At 43.8% G+C, this 15,475-nt stretch overlaps 1 protein-coding gene across 1 annotated transcript in view; it reads right to left on the minus strand.

The window, feature by feature from the left end:
• The window catches only part of LOC306923907 (A disintegrin and metalloproteinase with thrombospondin motifs 20), a gene marked incomplete at its 5' end in the record, with an annotated part of 154,198 nt that overhangs the window by 79,514 nt on the left and 59,209 nt on the right, over positions 1 to 15,475 (minus strand). The window contains 4 exons of the mRNA XM_079502253.1: positions 6,889 to 7,006; positions 7,356 to 7,492; positions 10,202 to 10,383; positions 11,540 to 11,685. Coding sequence (XP_079358379.1) covers positions 6,889 to 7,006; positions 7,356 to 7,492; positions 10,202 to 10,383; positions 11,540 to 11,685 — 583 coding nt within the window. The remainder of the gene's footprint in view (positions 1 to 6,888; positions 7,007 to 7,355; positions 7,493 to 10,201; positions 10,384 to 11,539; positions 11,686 to 15,475) is intronic.

Below are 15,475 nucleotides of genomic sequence, written 5' to 3' on the forward strand. Positions count from 1 at the left end.
TGAGTTGCAACTGTAGAGTTCTACTATAAAGTACTATAAAGAAATGTGTTTAGCAAAAAGTGGCCTCATGATGGCCTCTAGGGAGTTCATACACAGATCTGTGCAGTTATAGGTGAAATCATGAATTGGAAGTTATAGCGCCACCATGAGGCTGATTTGAATTATTTTTAAGTGGCATTTCTTCCTCTGCCATAGTGGGAATGTGCGTGCATAATTTCACAGAAATTGCACGCTGTGTTCAAGATTTGAGGCATTTTGTTCAAAATGGACCAATCCTGCAAAATTTGAAAGGCAATCTTAGCCAATTGGGATGGAATATGGGAAAGCGGACAGATCCATGTTGATCAGAGGACTATGGAGAGTGTATACCGATTTGTGTGATGTAATGTGTACGTGTAATGTACAGAAATGTGTTTTGCCAAAATCGGCCTCATGGTGGCCCTATAACTGGCAGGTGCAAAACAATGCAGGGCAAAGGTTTTTCCTTGGCCTCTGAAGTGCGCCTACAAAGTTGTACATATAGGTAAGAACATGAATTGGCCTGTTATAGCACCATAATGAGGCTGATTTGAGGCATTTTGTTCAAAATGGACCAATCCTGCAAACTTTGGAAGGCAGTCTTAGCCAATGTGCATGGAATATGGGGAAGCGGACAGGTCCGTGTTGATCACATTACTATAGAGATAGTGTATACCGATTTGCGTGATGTATGGATACAATGTATACGAGTATTATAAATAAATGTGTTAAGCAGAAATCTGCCTCATGGTGGCGCTATAACATGCCATTGTGGAAAAATTGGGGCAGAGGTTAATCGTTGGCATCCAGGGAGTGTGTATGCACAGTTTGGCATCGACCGGGCGAACGGTGGCGGAGATTAGCTGGCACAGACGGACGGACGGATGGACGGAGTGCTAAACATACTCTCCACATGCCTTCGGCCTGGTGGAGACAATGAGAAAGAGAGAGGGAAGAGATTGGCGTGGAAAGGATGTTCAGTCAGTGTGTGAGCCACTCGGGGGCAGCAGCACTTATGAAGTTTTGATTTTGCATCAGCCAATGGCAGTTCTCAGCACACACATACACGCTTGCAAGCGCAAAAGCACGCATGTATGCATGCACGCACGCACCCATCCGCCCACACCCACCCATAAACTTAATTTGGAGTAACTTTACACGACCCACAAGTCAACCGCAATCAACAAAAAATGTGTAGCTTCCAACTACAGAACATGTCCGACAGCATATCGTCTGTCGAGTGGAAACCTCAGTCCAAAACTGTCACTTTCCAGGATTCAAAATGACAAAATAGCAGATCTACAAGCTCGAAACGTGCCGCGAAAAATATCTGCTACTTTTGATTAGATTTTTTTTTACGCTGTAGTATGATCAAGTAATTAAAAAAACAAACATAAAAATAGAGGTTTCTGCCCGATAGCAACGATATTCTACACTGTCTATATATGACATGACCGAGAACAATAATTCCTCACGAGTCTGAGAGACACACAGTCCTGTTCACTTATGTGGGACTATAAAAGCCACCACTGCATGTCTCTAGTGTGCTGCTTTTTTTTTCTTCCCCAAGTTCCATGTCAAATCAGCCACTAAACCAGTGCGGACAGGATAAGCACATAAGTACACAGGGACGTATGAACTGTGGAAACCGCCAACACGATCAGCCCCCCCCCCCCTTCCCTCCCTCCATGGGGAAGCCACACGGTCTCTCCACAGGAACAGAGCCAGGGCCCCCCTGCATGGTGTAGCCCAGGCTTAGTCGCTGACCACACACACACACACACACACACACACACACACACACACACACACACACACACACACACACACACACACACACACACACACACACACACACACACACACACACACACACACACACACACACACACACACACACACACACACACACACACACACACACACACACACACACACACACACACACACACACAGCCACCACTGACGAATGAACAGCAAACTAACTACTTGGGAAGTGGGGGGGGGGGGGGGGAAACAAAATACATAAACCATGTTTCCAGTCTAGGATTGCTGAGGTTTACCTCAAAAAGGCTCGACTCCACCACTGGGAGGGGGAGGGGGGGGGGGGGGGGGGTTACACTTAGAGCCACTACAGTAGCGAGTAAAGCTTACCCTAGCGGAGGCCCTGCTAGCATGGTGATTGACTTCATAGCGATAAACAAGGTCCCTCTGTGTCACAGAGCCCGACAGATGCCAGATTTTGGGGACCGATGTCGATCTATCTTGACTTGACAGTCCTAGACAAGTGGTTTCTCAAACTTTTATATTTCAAGGTCCCTGTGGCAATGGGGTAAAGTCTCACCTTTATTATTTAAGTTGTAAATCATGTTTGACATGTTACCACAGTGCTTCCTACTGCTGACCAGTGGGGAAGGACCCGATTGTAGCATGAGGCTGCCTTTTATAGTGCCTGACTCCATTGTAGGGAGCATGCTCATTGCTCAGTCCATCCCACTGGATCAGACCAACTGTAGGTTTTTGTAAATATGTGAATTATTGTGGATAATGTGTAATGATTTAAATGTGAATTATACAAGGGTTAAATGTGATTATGTGTTAAAGTAGTTATTGTCTCTGGACATGGGGCTGTTATAATTGTGGAATCAATTAGGGTTGGTATGGTCCAGTGGGAGGGGCCTAGCCTATATTTAAGAAGGGGGACCTGCCACTGTTCGGCAGTCGATGTAGGGCTGTAGACCAGGAGGGCCAACCTATTCAGCCATTGTAAATAGTGTGTTGTACTGTTTTTGGGACACCATTTTGTCACTTTGACACTTTGACACTTGAAAGGTGAATGAATAAAACAGTTTGTTTTTGCTTGCTGGCTTGCTATTTTGAGTATCCTGCTAATTTGAACATTTTTGAGGTTTTGAGAACTGTGTCATGTGCCTTTGAGCACATACTACCCTCACTCAAGGTCCATTTGGGACTCCCCTCAAAGAACCAGCGACGGCTCCAGAAAATCGTGACTGGGGGGACAATGGGCGGGCTGGCTATTTAGAGGGATGGGGCTAATGAATGTCGGTTTACATAGAAGTAGAAGTCAGTCAATTGGGCTTGTGGGGGAGGGGGGGCTTAGGGGCGACTAAGCCTCCACCAGAGGGGGCTAAAGCCCCCCCTAGCCGTCCCTGCAAAGAACCCTGAGTGTCCCTCAAGACCCCCTTTGAGAACCACTGTCCTAGACCACCATCCACCAATGCTTTGGCTGATATTTTACAATTTTCATAATACAACAGGTCGTTTCGAGGAAGCAATCTGATTGGTTGAAGTATAGCCATCTAACCGTGCTTAATGCCTGCTGATCTCCCAGGGCGGCGCAGACTTAGTTACCAGTATATAATGAAATTGAGTTGACGTTAGAGTAACTGTTGAATTATCGCAATATTACACTCGATGGTCGTACTTTACAGTCATTAATGGCACTTAAAATAGCTTAAATTTAGGCTTTAGCAGACTCTCTTATCCAGAGTGACTTACAATAAGCAAGGTAAACCCATACATCAAACGCAGACACACGGGCCCTGTCTTGCGCGCTGCCTTATCCATTACGCCTAATCTTATTAGGCCTTATTTTGAAAACGTTTAAAAATAGAGAAAATAACCTGGCATACCGGTACCTACATCGGCGTGGTGTGAGCTTGTAGATGTGCTATGTTAACAATTTACAAATGTTTTCAAAATAAATTAAGAGAAAGTCCCACAGGTAAACCAAGAACCTTGCATCAGTCTAACCAATATACTATAAAAATATTTAAGAAGAAGCTGTACACTGAAACTATAGGTCATAGCATCTGTCTAGTTTTGGTTTATTTTTGGTTTATTTCACCACCCATGCCCTATTCAAACGTGTGTGTGTGTGTGTGTGTGTGTGTGTGTGTGTGTGTGTGTGTGTGTGTGTGTGTGTGTGTGTGTGTGTGTGTGTGTGTGTGTGTGTGTGTGTGTGTGTGTGTAGTTTTTCGGGCCTAAAATGACAGGCCCTGAACAGGGTTGAAAGTGGTCAAAAGAATATGGGTAGACAGTGCTAAAAATGTCTATATCATTGCTGTCAGGCAAAAACCTTTTATTGAATTGTTACAGTTTTTTTTCCGTAAATGTATGTTCTACAAGAGTGTCACACAAAAGTAGTGAAAATTGCATATCTATAAACTCACAACGCGCCGCAATGCGACACGCTGTGAGCTTGTAGATCTGCCACTTTCACTATTTTAATTCAAACAAAATAACAATTAAAAAGGAACAGTTGTCGTGGTCATACAAGGGTTTTTCCAGCCGACACCAACAATGACAAACTGAAGGACATCATTTTGTCCTTCAGTTTCTGGGAGGGACTGGCTCCATAAACCACATAGGAGAGTGTTTGTGTTGTTCCGTCTCATTTACTTCAGGGGTAAAACCCCGCTCTTTATTTTGATGCTAACCCTAGTGCGCGAGTAAGCTAAAAAGTAAACCAAATTAGAGACAGATCCACACAGAATCAAGTGAGAACACTTATTTGTTATCACTCGGAGAGCTCCCAGCGCAGTAACCAGGGATTTACTGAGGCTTGTACAACTGTTTACAATGGCCAGTTAATTGGCTGGTTTCACTGGGAGAGGATTTAGAGACACAGGTTTTCAAAGTGGGGTCGGCGGCCCCCAGCGGGGGCTGCCAGGGGGGAGAGGGGGGGGGGGGGGAGTGGTTGGAAAGGAGAGGGGGGTACGTGGACACACATAACAACTGTATAGATACATTATATACAGTACACAATTCCAATGAAATCAATGATGATTTTTGTCAATTTGGCATTTTCAAAATTCTTCCAAAATGACGAAAACAGCAGATCTACAAGCTCACAATGCGTTGAAATGTTACATATAGTGGGCTTGTGGATTGGCAGTTTTTTATTTGTATTGTTACTGTATTGTATTGTATTGTATTTTTCTTTTCTTTTTTTGCCATTTCACAATAGGGTTATATGAGAGAGAGAGAGAGAGAGAGAGAGAGAGGAGAGAAAAACAGACAAAACAAACAGAAACGGACAGAAACGGCTTGATGGAAGCGCAGTTAGAAACGTAGTTTACAAAAACTGCGTTTCTAACAACAGGGAAATGTAGACAGAGGAGAAGGCAAAGATAGATGGAGCAGACAGATAGAGCCAGAGCCAGTTGAAAGATAAACCGTTGAAAAAGAGAAACAGACACTAAGTGCAAAGATATGAAGACTAGAGGCCACGGAGAGCTGGAAGCAGAGAGGGCTATCCTGCTTGCACTGGGCTCCGCTCCCACTCAACGTTCTCTCTCATTAGCCAAAGCCAGTTTCTCAGGACTGGGGTCAGTGCCTGTTCAACATAATGCAGTCCTCTCCTCAACGCCCCTCTTGCCAAAGCCAAGAAAACGAAGCCGTAAAGCATTTCGTTGCTGTTGGGCAGAAACCTCTTATCTCCATACTGTATATAAAGTATATATTATTTTTTTCTCTAAAGTAATGTCCTACTTGATTATACAGCGTCACACAAGATAATCAAAAGTAGCAGATCAAGAAGCTCGCTTTGAGCTTGTTGATCTGATACTTTTGCTGTCATTGAATTTGATCCTGAACTCTATGTATTGCCGCTATTGCCAAAACTTCAACATAAAATCTGCACACCAGAATGATGCTCCTCTTGCGTGTAATGTTTAACATTTGGAGCCGGGAGGCTCTTCCTCAGACCAATTAAGTCTGAGGATGTGCGTGTGCAGATTTTATTGTTATCTTATGTTGTAATTTAACGCCATATACACATACTGTAGATACAAGAGTGTCGCACAAGAATAGCAGATCTACAAGCTGACAACGCCTCGGGATGCGAGGGGTTGTGAGCTTGTAGCCAGGCTTTTTTCACTATTTTATTATTATTATGTTTTTAAATAATAATAAAAAAGGAACTGTTTTGGACTTACAAGGTTTCACACCCGACGCTACGCTAATACCTTCATCGACTCAGACTCAAAGAGGATTGGAGGCACAATGGACCGCTGGCACATGAAGCGACAGCGTACTAAAGTGGAGGGGTTTAGAAAACGGGGCCGACAATGATGTCAGCTCTGTCACTTTGCTCCCTGGAAAGAACTGAAGAGCGGGGAGCGGAGCGGAGTGTTTGCAGGTTTCTAGGGTTTTTAAGGGAAGACACACTTTCCGTGCGTCCTTAATTTGGCAGAGGGCTTATTGCATTTTAAATGCATCCCAACATGACTTCTTCAAGCCCTATTTTTGTTCATCACTGTATATAGGGTTGGCATCCAGAACCGGAGGAACCAAATCCAGCAATGCGAGGAACCCAAATTGGTTCCATCACATTTGGAACCGGATCACACTGTTAAAGCTGGCATGTGGAGTGGACTTCACGTCTGCTATACCAGGGGTTCTCAACCCGTGGGTCGCGAAATAATTTTGAGACACGGCCAAAGCCTTTCCGGGGGTCCCCAGCCAAAAACGTTGAGAACCCCTGTGCTATACAATTACAATACCGCCGGTTCTCAAACTTGTTTTTCATTTCAAGAACCACCATAACTCTGACAGTTGACACATTCTGTTCACACACCAATGGACTCGTCCATGGACTTGTCCATTTGGTTGCAGAGGGAATCGATAAGGAACCGGAATCATACAAAATCTTAAAGGTTCCAAACCCTACATTAGGCAATTTCCCAAATGTCAGCTTTGCAGCTGATGCATGTGTGCTTACTGCGTATTGCATGCGTCTCAGCCCTCATAAGCAAAAGCTGTTGACATACAGTATGTGCACAGGCAACACCGTCTCCGTATGCACTGAGCTACATTCTGTGTAACCTAAGCGAGGGCAGACCTTACCGTACTCTGCGTCATTGAAGGTCCCTGCCAGGGTCTTACACGAGGAGTTGTCCCCGCCGCACACGCCACACTTGTCATTCCTGGCCTTGGAGTTGAGAACGTGGTCACAGCCGGCCTGCTGCATATTCAGACATGGAGAAAGTTGTGATATGGATTTTGTCCAGTGTATATTCAAATATACACTGGACAATATATATATATATATATATATATTTGTTGAGAATATATACAATTTATTTGTTATGCTACGTTGATGATTTGAACAAATTACCAGGACTGGTTTGTGTTGTGCTTTTAGTCATAGTGTACACAAGGTACAGTAACACTTCTGACTAATACAAGTATTCAACCAATCAATCATTCATTTGAAATTAGTTTTAGTTGACTAAATATCATACGGTTTTAGTAGGCTAAATCTACAGTTGATTGAGTGTGTGAGACTGTGTGTTTGTTGTGTGTCTAGATACCCGACAAAGGCCTTGAACACAGATGTCGTAAGTTTCTGGGCCACATGGCGTGCCGTCGATGACGCGGTCCTTCAGCTGGTAGTAGGCCATGGTACCCACAACCCGACAGAAGAGCTTACATCGATCCTTCATTAGAACTGCATGGGAAACAGAAACAAACAGAAACAGAGGAGACAAACTGAATCAAAGCTCACAAGAGTGACCATATATGGTCACGCCTTGTGACATCATGCCTCCATATATGGTCACACCTCGTGACATCATGCCTCGTGACACGTCACGCCACCATATATGGCCATCTCCATACATGAAGATCACAACACTGACCTCATCTAACCATTGATAGCCATACATGGAGAAGACTGGATCATCACCTAGATCTGCATATATGGAGCTGGCCAGCAACTCTACATCTGACTTCAAACCACAAACGCTTAGATCTCCATATATGGAGCTGACCTGTTCTGACATTCCATATGTTGATCTGACCTCATCAAACCCTGTACACTCAAGACATGCTCCATATATGGCCAGTACAGAATTCTTTCCATATGTTAATCTGACCCCCCATGCCAAAGCGCCAGTGCTCGCCCAGCAGTCTGCCGTCTGCTGCCACCCAGGCGGATGCGTGCACACGTTCAGGACATCGTACTGGTAAATAATAAGAGAGGGGAGTATTCAACCTAGTCTTTACTTGGCTCTGGCTTAGTGGAAAAGAAAACGACCGCAAATGTATTTACATTTTTGGCAATGGGATCCGCAGTACATCGAGCTAGATTAACCCAAATTATATCAGTTATTTGGAGAAATCACTCTCTATTTGACAGGGCACTGATGATCACTCTCTATTTGACAGGGCACTGATGATCACTCTCTATTTGACAGGGCACTGATGCCGGCGTGCTGTCTTGTTTGCTTGTACAGCATGAAACTGGATGAATGAATGGTTCACAGAGGGACGACTGGCACGCTGCTGCCGCCCGGCCAGAATCTCGTGGTCTTTGCCAGATGGCAATCTGTAGTGTAGCTCTAAGCAAACCATCCCAGTAAGGAATGGGATACTTTGTAGAGCAGGGCGCTCGGCCAGGGGACTGATATGTGTGGGTGGGGCCGCGTGCTCTCTGCAGACACCCCACCCCAACCCCCCCCACCCCTATCATGGCCATGACTCAGTGAAATAAATAGCTTCTGTCAAACAACATCCCATTCCCACGTCGAAGGGGAAGAGAATTTGTCAAAGCCGGACAAAAATGTTGGAATGGGGAGACCTGTGGAATCTTTATAGTTTTATCTTGTGTCTTTACATTGATGATAATAAGCCATTTGGCACAATTGTGCATTCCTTTTCGCACAGATTTGAAATAAGGAAGCATGATAGAGGGAATCAGCGTTGGGGCAACCGCTGAAGGGGATTATGAAGTGCCCGGCCGGTAAACCGCTTTCGGTGAAAACGTCCTCTCAGTTCAGGGTTGTTTAATCTGGAATGATCTACCTTTGTCCATAAGAGATTGTACTTCAATTCCATCCTTTAAATTCAATCAAAAAAATCTAATGGTTACTCGACAACCAAACCTGAGACCATGTAGTGCACCTTGACAGTGTATCCTGTGTTACTTCAAAGCAATACTGCACTTTATGCACAAGTTACTTTAATTACAAATTTGTATTTCCCTATAAAAATGCTGCTAAACCACGTAGATGCACTTTATACCTTTGTACATTGTTCTTGTATGTATGTTTGTATGCTTTGTTTCCAAGTGTAATGTGCTTCATTGTCTGCCTGTTTTGTTTTCATGGTTTGTGCGGGGATTGTGGGTGTAAATTAGCTTCGCTAAATACGGTGTATACGTTGCATTCATATGAAATGTCCATTAATATGCAATATGTCCAAATGAACAAATAACGTAAAGTAAAGTAAAGATATGATTTATATAATATCTACATTGAGAAATTAAGACTATTTATGAATAGTGAATAGTGTAATGGCTGAATGTCATAATGCTTCAAGTTTCCTCTGGGAGTTCCTCCACTCCCCTGCATGGATTTGATATCTCTAGGAAAGTGTGGGCATGAACTACAGAACAGATATCAATTATAATTAACCACGTACAGTGTATACAGTATGTACTTCATTGACCAGTGTGCCCCAGTCCTCCTCCTTTTTTATCAGTACACGAAACCTCTTCGCCAGAAATAGCCAATCTACACAGCTCACAATGCGTTGCATTGCGATGCGTTGTGCACTTATCTGCTAGTTTGGCTAAATGTTACCCCAGAATAGGGGCACTAGGGTTGATGTGGTTAAACATATAGACACAGAACTTTGATCTCAGTGGGATGCATGGTTAATTATTACAGTGTACTGTATCAAGTACTGTATGCATTCCCCCCAAACTGGATCACTGTATTCAAAGCCAAAGTAACTGCATGGTTGGATGCAAATAGTGGCTATACCACAAGCTATTCCATGCATTCTAATGACATGTTGCAGGACAGCGCACTTCCGACCTAAACAACGCTTATTCTTTTGTTTTTAAAGGAAAAAAGAAACAAACAAATTACTTTAACCCATTTAGACCTGAGGATGATTCTAAAAACTCCTTCTAAACCCATAACATTTTTCTGAATGAAAAAGACATATCATGTGATAAATGACATCGGAATGGCATAGACTGACATAGTCGCCGATACCGATACCAGCGGTTTATGCAGCTTTTCCGATACTGGCATTGGAACAACTCTAGATTGCAGTGTGTGTGTGTGTGTGTGTGTGTGTGTGTGTGTGTGTGTGTGTGTGTGTGTGTGTGTGTGTGTGTGTGTGTGTGTGTGTGTGTGTGTGTACTCACTGCCACTGTACTTGGGGACCCAGCGGACGGTGGGAGGTAGACCATTGATGTTGAAGTGCTTCCCGTCGAAGTGGGAACACTGCTCCTCGCGGAAGTCCTTCTGGCCTCGCGGACACGGCTCCGTGTTGCACGAGCGGAACTTCATCCTGCGCCCCACGCAAAACTTACCGCTGTTCCTTGGCCTGGAAAGTAGAAATCATGGCAAATATATATAAATATATATAAATATAATATATATTATGGAACAAAGCTAAATACAATGTCAATGACTGAAACGTTTTGGTCAAGTGTTTGAGTAGACCTTCAATGAGATTGAATGGAAGGCAGAGAAATACACAATAATACATATATTTGGCAATCTATTTGGCATACTAAAATATCTAAAACCATGAACGAACCCCCTCCCCCACACACACACACACACACACACACACACACACACACACACACACACGTGCGTGCGACCATGCGCGCACTCTAATTCCTAAACAATTAGCACAATATGCACAATTAAGATGTGTAGGTATTATTGTTCTGAATGATTGTTCTTGCTGTTCTATATACTGTATAGACAACCAGTTGAATAAATTGGAGATTGAAGCTTTAACCGTAGTTATTCTGAACCTTCTGAGCAGAAATTTGACAGGTTATGATTCCTTGATGAGTTCAATCCGAAGGTTTGTTTTAACGTTTAACTTTAGCTTTTCAGCACTTTCAGTGGAAGGAAAGGAAATGTGATTGAGAGGCAGCAAGTTAGCTTTGATTGAAGCTCATTGAATCTGACTCACAGGGCTTGCAACTCACACAGGTTTTATGTATCGCTCTTGTTCACGTGCAGCAGCGCTAGTGTTGTGGACCGTTGTTGCTTGTTTAGTCTCATTAGATTCTTACTCAAGGTGTGTTATGGGTTTGGATCGTTACCAGACGGCTTTGTTATGTCTGACTCTGAGACTCTGAGATTCTTCCCAACGTTGTCATGTCCGTTTAGCATAAGCGCGACTTTGGGCTTGTTTTTTCTGTAAAATCACTTGTAAATATTAAGTCATATCGCTAATCCCCCCCCCCCCCCCCTGTGTGTGTGTGTGTGTGTGTGTGTGTGTGTGTGTGTGTGTGTGTGTGTGCGTGCGTGTGTGCGTGCGTGCGTGCGTGCGTGCGTGCGTGCGTGCGTGCGTGCGTGCGTGCGTGCATGCGTGCGTGCGTGCGTGTGTGTGTGTAGCCTATGTGCGTGCGTGCGTGTGAGATCACGCGTCCTGGTCGCTTCTTTTTGTTGCTTTGTTTTCGTAGAACCTGTCAGTTTGTTTCTCTCACAACAATCTGTCAATCTGGCTTGTTTCTTACTCGGGCTTGTTGCAGTCTCTGGCGGTGCTCCGGGTGCCTCCACCACAGGAGCGGGAGCAGACGCTGTATGGCCCCCAGGGGCCCCACTCCCCGTGCACGGGCCGCAGGTCCAGCTCCTTGTTCACGCACATGCCGTGTTTGCAGTACTGCCAAGGAACAAGGAATTATACAAAGTATGAAATCAAATCAACTGTGCTGCCTCACATGAATAGTTTCTGACTGTTTGGAATCATTACGTCCATGTTTGTTTCACAAGTTAATGTATTGGGTCAAATTACTATGAAAACACATCTAATTCAAATCCCCGTCGCTCACCCCAGGCAAGCCCCCATGGTCATCGTGACATCAGCCCCCTGGTCACCCCAGGCAAGCCCCCAGGTGCCCAGCTCACTGTGACATCATCATGACATCAAGGACCATATAACATAGCTCGAACCAGTGCTGGTTGTCTGCCAGCCAGCCAACTGAGTACGTATCACCATGACGATGCCAGCAGTGTATATCCATATATGAGGTTTCTACACTAGTCTGATGTCAGCGCTGGATATCACTGATGTCACAATACATGGAGCTATAGGTTGTCTCCATATATGGAGCTCTAGGTGAAATAACGAAGGCTTCAAATGTCAGCTTCAATTAACTTTATTGACATCATCAACCAGTAGGCTAAGTGTTCTAATACCAGTTACGACATTTCTCCATGGAAGAGTAGGGAGACCATCTCCAACCACTGCAGATGTGCTAGTGAAATTGGAGTACAGTTGGGTGCCACCGATATTGTCCCTTATCATTTGACCCATTTAGGCCTGACCTCAACATTTTAAAAAATCCTTCTAAATCCTCCAGTTTTCTGAAATAAATATTTTCACGATTTTTCAAAAATAGCAGACCTACAAGCTCGTAGCGCGCCACTCGGTGGCGCGCTATGAGCTTGTAGATCTGCTATTTTTCAATAGCTAAATTATAACATAATGTTTAAAACACCAAAAGGGGTTCCCGCCCAAAATGGGTTAACTGTCCTTTTGCGCAGATCACGCAAACCTCAGCAAAAAGAAAAGGACAATATCGATGGCCTCCAACTGTACTCTACCATACAGATTGGTTAAAATGGCATTTTATTCATTAACATAAGACTCTGAGATTATCAAATGCAAATCTTATTTTCTTACTGAGCCACTGCAGGTGAATTTCTCCTGAGATGTACCTGATTTTAACTTGTCTTGCTTTCGTTTGGAGTCCATTGTTTGTGCAAGCATTTGAAATTACAAAAAAGAACCCCAAAGGATACTTATCATGAATAAAAATGTTACATATTATTTTATACATTGTGATGGCACATGAAATGTATACCTCCTGGAATTTAGCCTCCACGTCAATCATTCATAAATCCCAAAAATGTGTTAGGCCATTGACCACAAAATATGCGCATAAGAATATTAGTATAACGTTGCTGTCAGGCAGAAACCTCGTACCTCCATATTTCAACTTTGCGTGTCGCATAAAAGTAGTGAAAATAGCCGATCTACAAGCTTGTAGATCATGTTTTTTTTTTAAATAACCTTTTTGGACATACTAGGTTTCCGCCTGTCAGTGACGAGAAATGGGGAGGGGGGGTGCGATGTGACAGCGTAATCAAACGAGGTGCAACGCGCCGACGAACCCCTTGCCAAGGAGCGCTATAACAAAGCAAAGCAACCGGCGGAGCCATTTCCCCTTTTGGTGTGTAACCGAATCCCCTCCTCGGTGGCTAAGATAGCAGAGGGTCCTGTTCAGCGAAAGAATGCGGGACAAGACGGCGTCTGTCTGGGTGCTGTGGACGGGGAACACAGGCAGGGCACGAGGCACCGGCGGCACCGCGATAAGAAGAAAACTCCAGGAAACCCTAGAGTTGTGATAACAAAGGCCCAACACAAAGCTTACTGGGCCTGACTTCAGGAGCATATATTATTATAACCTGTATGACCTGAAGACATGCAGGATGCTGCCTTAAGGATGCAGGGGGTCTTTCTTTAATGGCTCATAGAGGTTGCAAGGTGTGTGTGTGTGTGTGTGTGTGTGTGTGTGTGTGTGTGTGTGTGTGTGTGTGTGTGTGTGTGTGTGTGTGTGTGTGTGTGTGTGTGTGTGTGTGTGTGTTAAGGGGGGGGGGGGACATCAGGGGGCGCCAGTGGGGCCAAATGGAAAGGAAAATGAAAAAAGAAATACAAATAAATAATAATAAGGGTAATAATAATAATAATAATAATAATAATAATAATAATAATAATAATAATAATAATAATAATAATAATAATAATAATGTGGTCATTTTCAATCTGGCATCCCTGTTTTAGGCATTGTTAATGTGCTAAAAGTTCAAAAATAGCGCTTAGGAGCTTAGGCGGGCTTTTCTTTTCTTTGTAAATGTATGCAGCGTGTTGTGATCTTGTAGATCGGCTAAATTCACTATTTTTAAATGTTTTTTTTGTTTAAATAGGAACCATTTTGGTCATACAAGGTTTCCACCCGACTCGTTCCAAAGGGACCCCTGCCTAGTCTACTATGAGACATTAGAATCTGCCACTTCGGAGCAACACGGTGAGCTCTCCGCGTTTTTGCATGCCCACTCCCCCTGTCGAACACAGAGCGCAACAGTTGCAAAAGGACCTCGACGTGGATTTTCCACAATTACACTGTTAAACTACAGTAGAAAAAGTGGTCTCCACCAGGAGGATAGGAGTGTTTGTGATATAGTGTATACCGATAATGTAAAGAAATTTATTTTTAAAACATCGGTCTCATGGTGGCGCTATAATTATATATTTATAATTATATCATTTTTCCTCGGCGTAGTTTAGTATGTGCATGTTCTAAACGGGTCAGTCATGCACACTTTAGATGTCAATCGTAGCCAATCAGGATGGAATATGAAAAATGTAACAGATCTGTTGAATATAGAGATAGTGTATACCGATTTGTGTGATGTATGGTTAAAATGTGTACGAGTAAGGTTAGTCGTTGGCATCCAGTGTGCAGAGCTTGGCATCAGATCGGGCCAACGGTGCCGGAGATTAGCTCTATATAAACGGATGGACACACGGACAGACGGAGTGCAAAACATACTCTCTCTCCATGCCTTCGGCCTGGTGGAGACAAAAACCAGGGAGCAATTAACAATCAATCAAAATCCATCTCAACGTCACCAGGGAAGACGAGAAAGAAAGCCAAAGTTGGCCAGTTGTGTACTGTATGTGAGCCTCGGGCGCACACCTGCAAAGTATGCACACACGCACAAGCAACACAGCTCTCTAGCTAGCACTGCCTGTATGTGTGCAACTGCAAAACATTAGAACGTGTAATGATGGAGTGTAAAGTCTACGCACAGCGACAGACAGGTGTTAACCGCTGGAGGCTCACAGGACTAAACAACCTACAAACTGTTCCACCATAACCTCCCCAGACATGGCCTTGAGTAATGACCCGGCCATTTTACTCTTTTCCTCCCTTTTCCCAACTGCATAGAAATTTCCCCAAAAAAGTCAGAGAACAGCCTTAGTTGATGAATTTAAAGTGCAATTCATATAACAAGGCATGAATAAGGAATGTGCTAAAACAAACCACCTCACATGAGTGGATGGAAATGGTTTCCACACTGCGATAAAGGGGAAATAGGTGCTGGCCCCTTTTTTGCGGGTGATTAAAAAAGTTAAAGCTACACTCCGGGACTTCTTTTAATGACTAAAAGGATATATCAGTGGTTCTCAACCTTTTCTGGATCAGGGACCACTTGCAAATCGTGAAAGCATTCGGCGTTCGCGGCCCACCCATCTGACCTCTCAACGCGGCGGCCTGTATTTTCAGAGCATGTTGATTTCAATGATCAATGTATCGATTGTGTTACACCTTGGATCAATGGATCAAACGTAGTATACTTATAAGTTCTAATTTGTTGGTATAAAT

Source organism: Electrona antarctica, assembly GCF_951216825.1.
Source record: "Electrona antarctica genome assembly, chromosome: 5".
Lineage (NCBI taxonomy): Eukaryota > Metazoa > Chordata > Actinopteri > Myctophiformes > Myctophidae > Electrona > Electrona antarctica.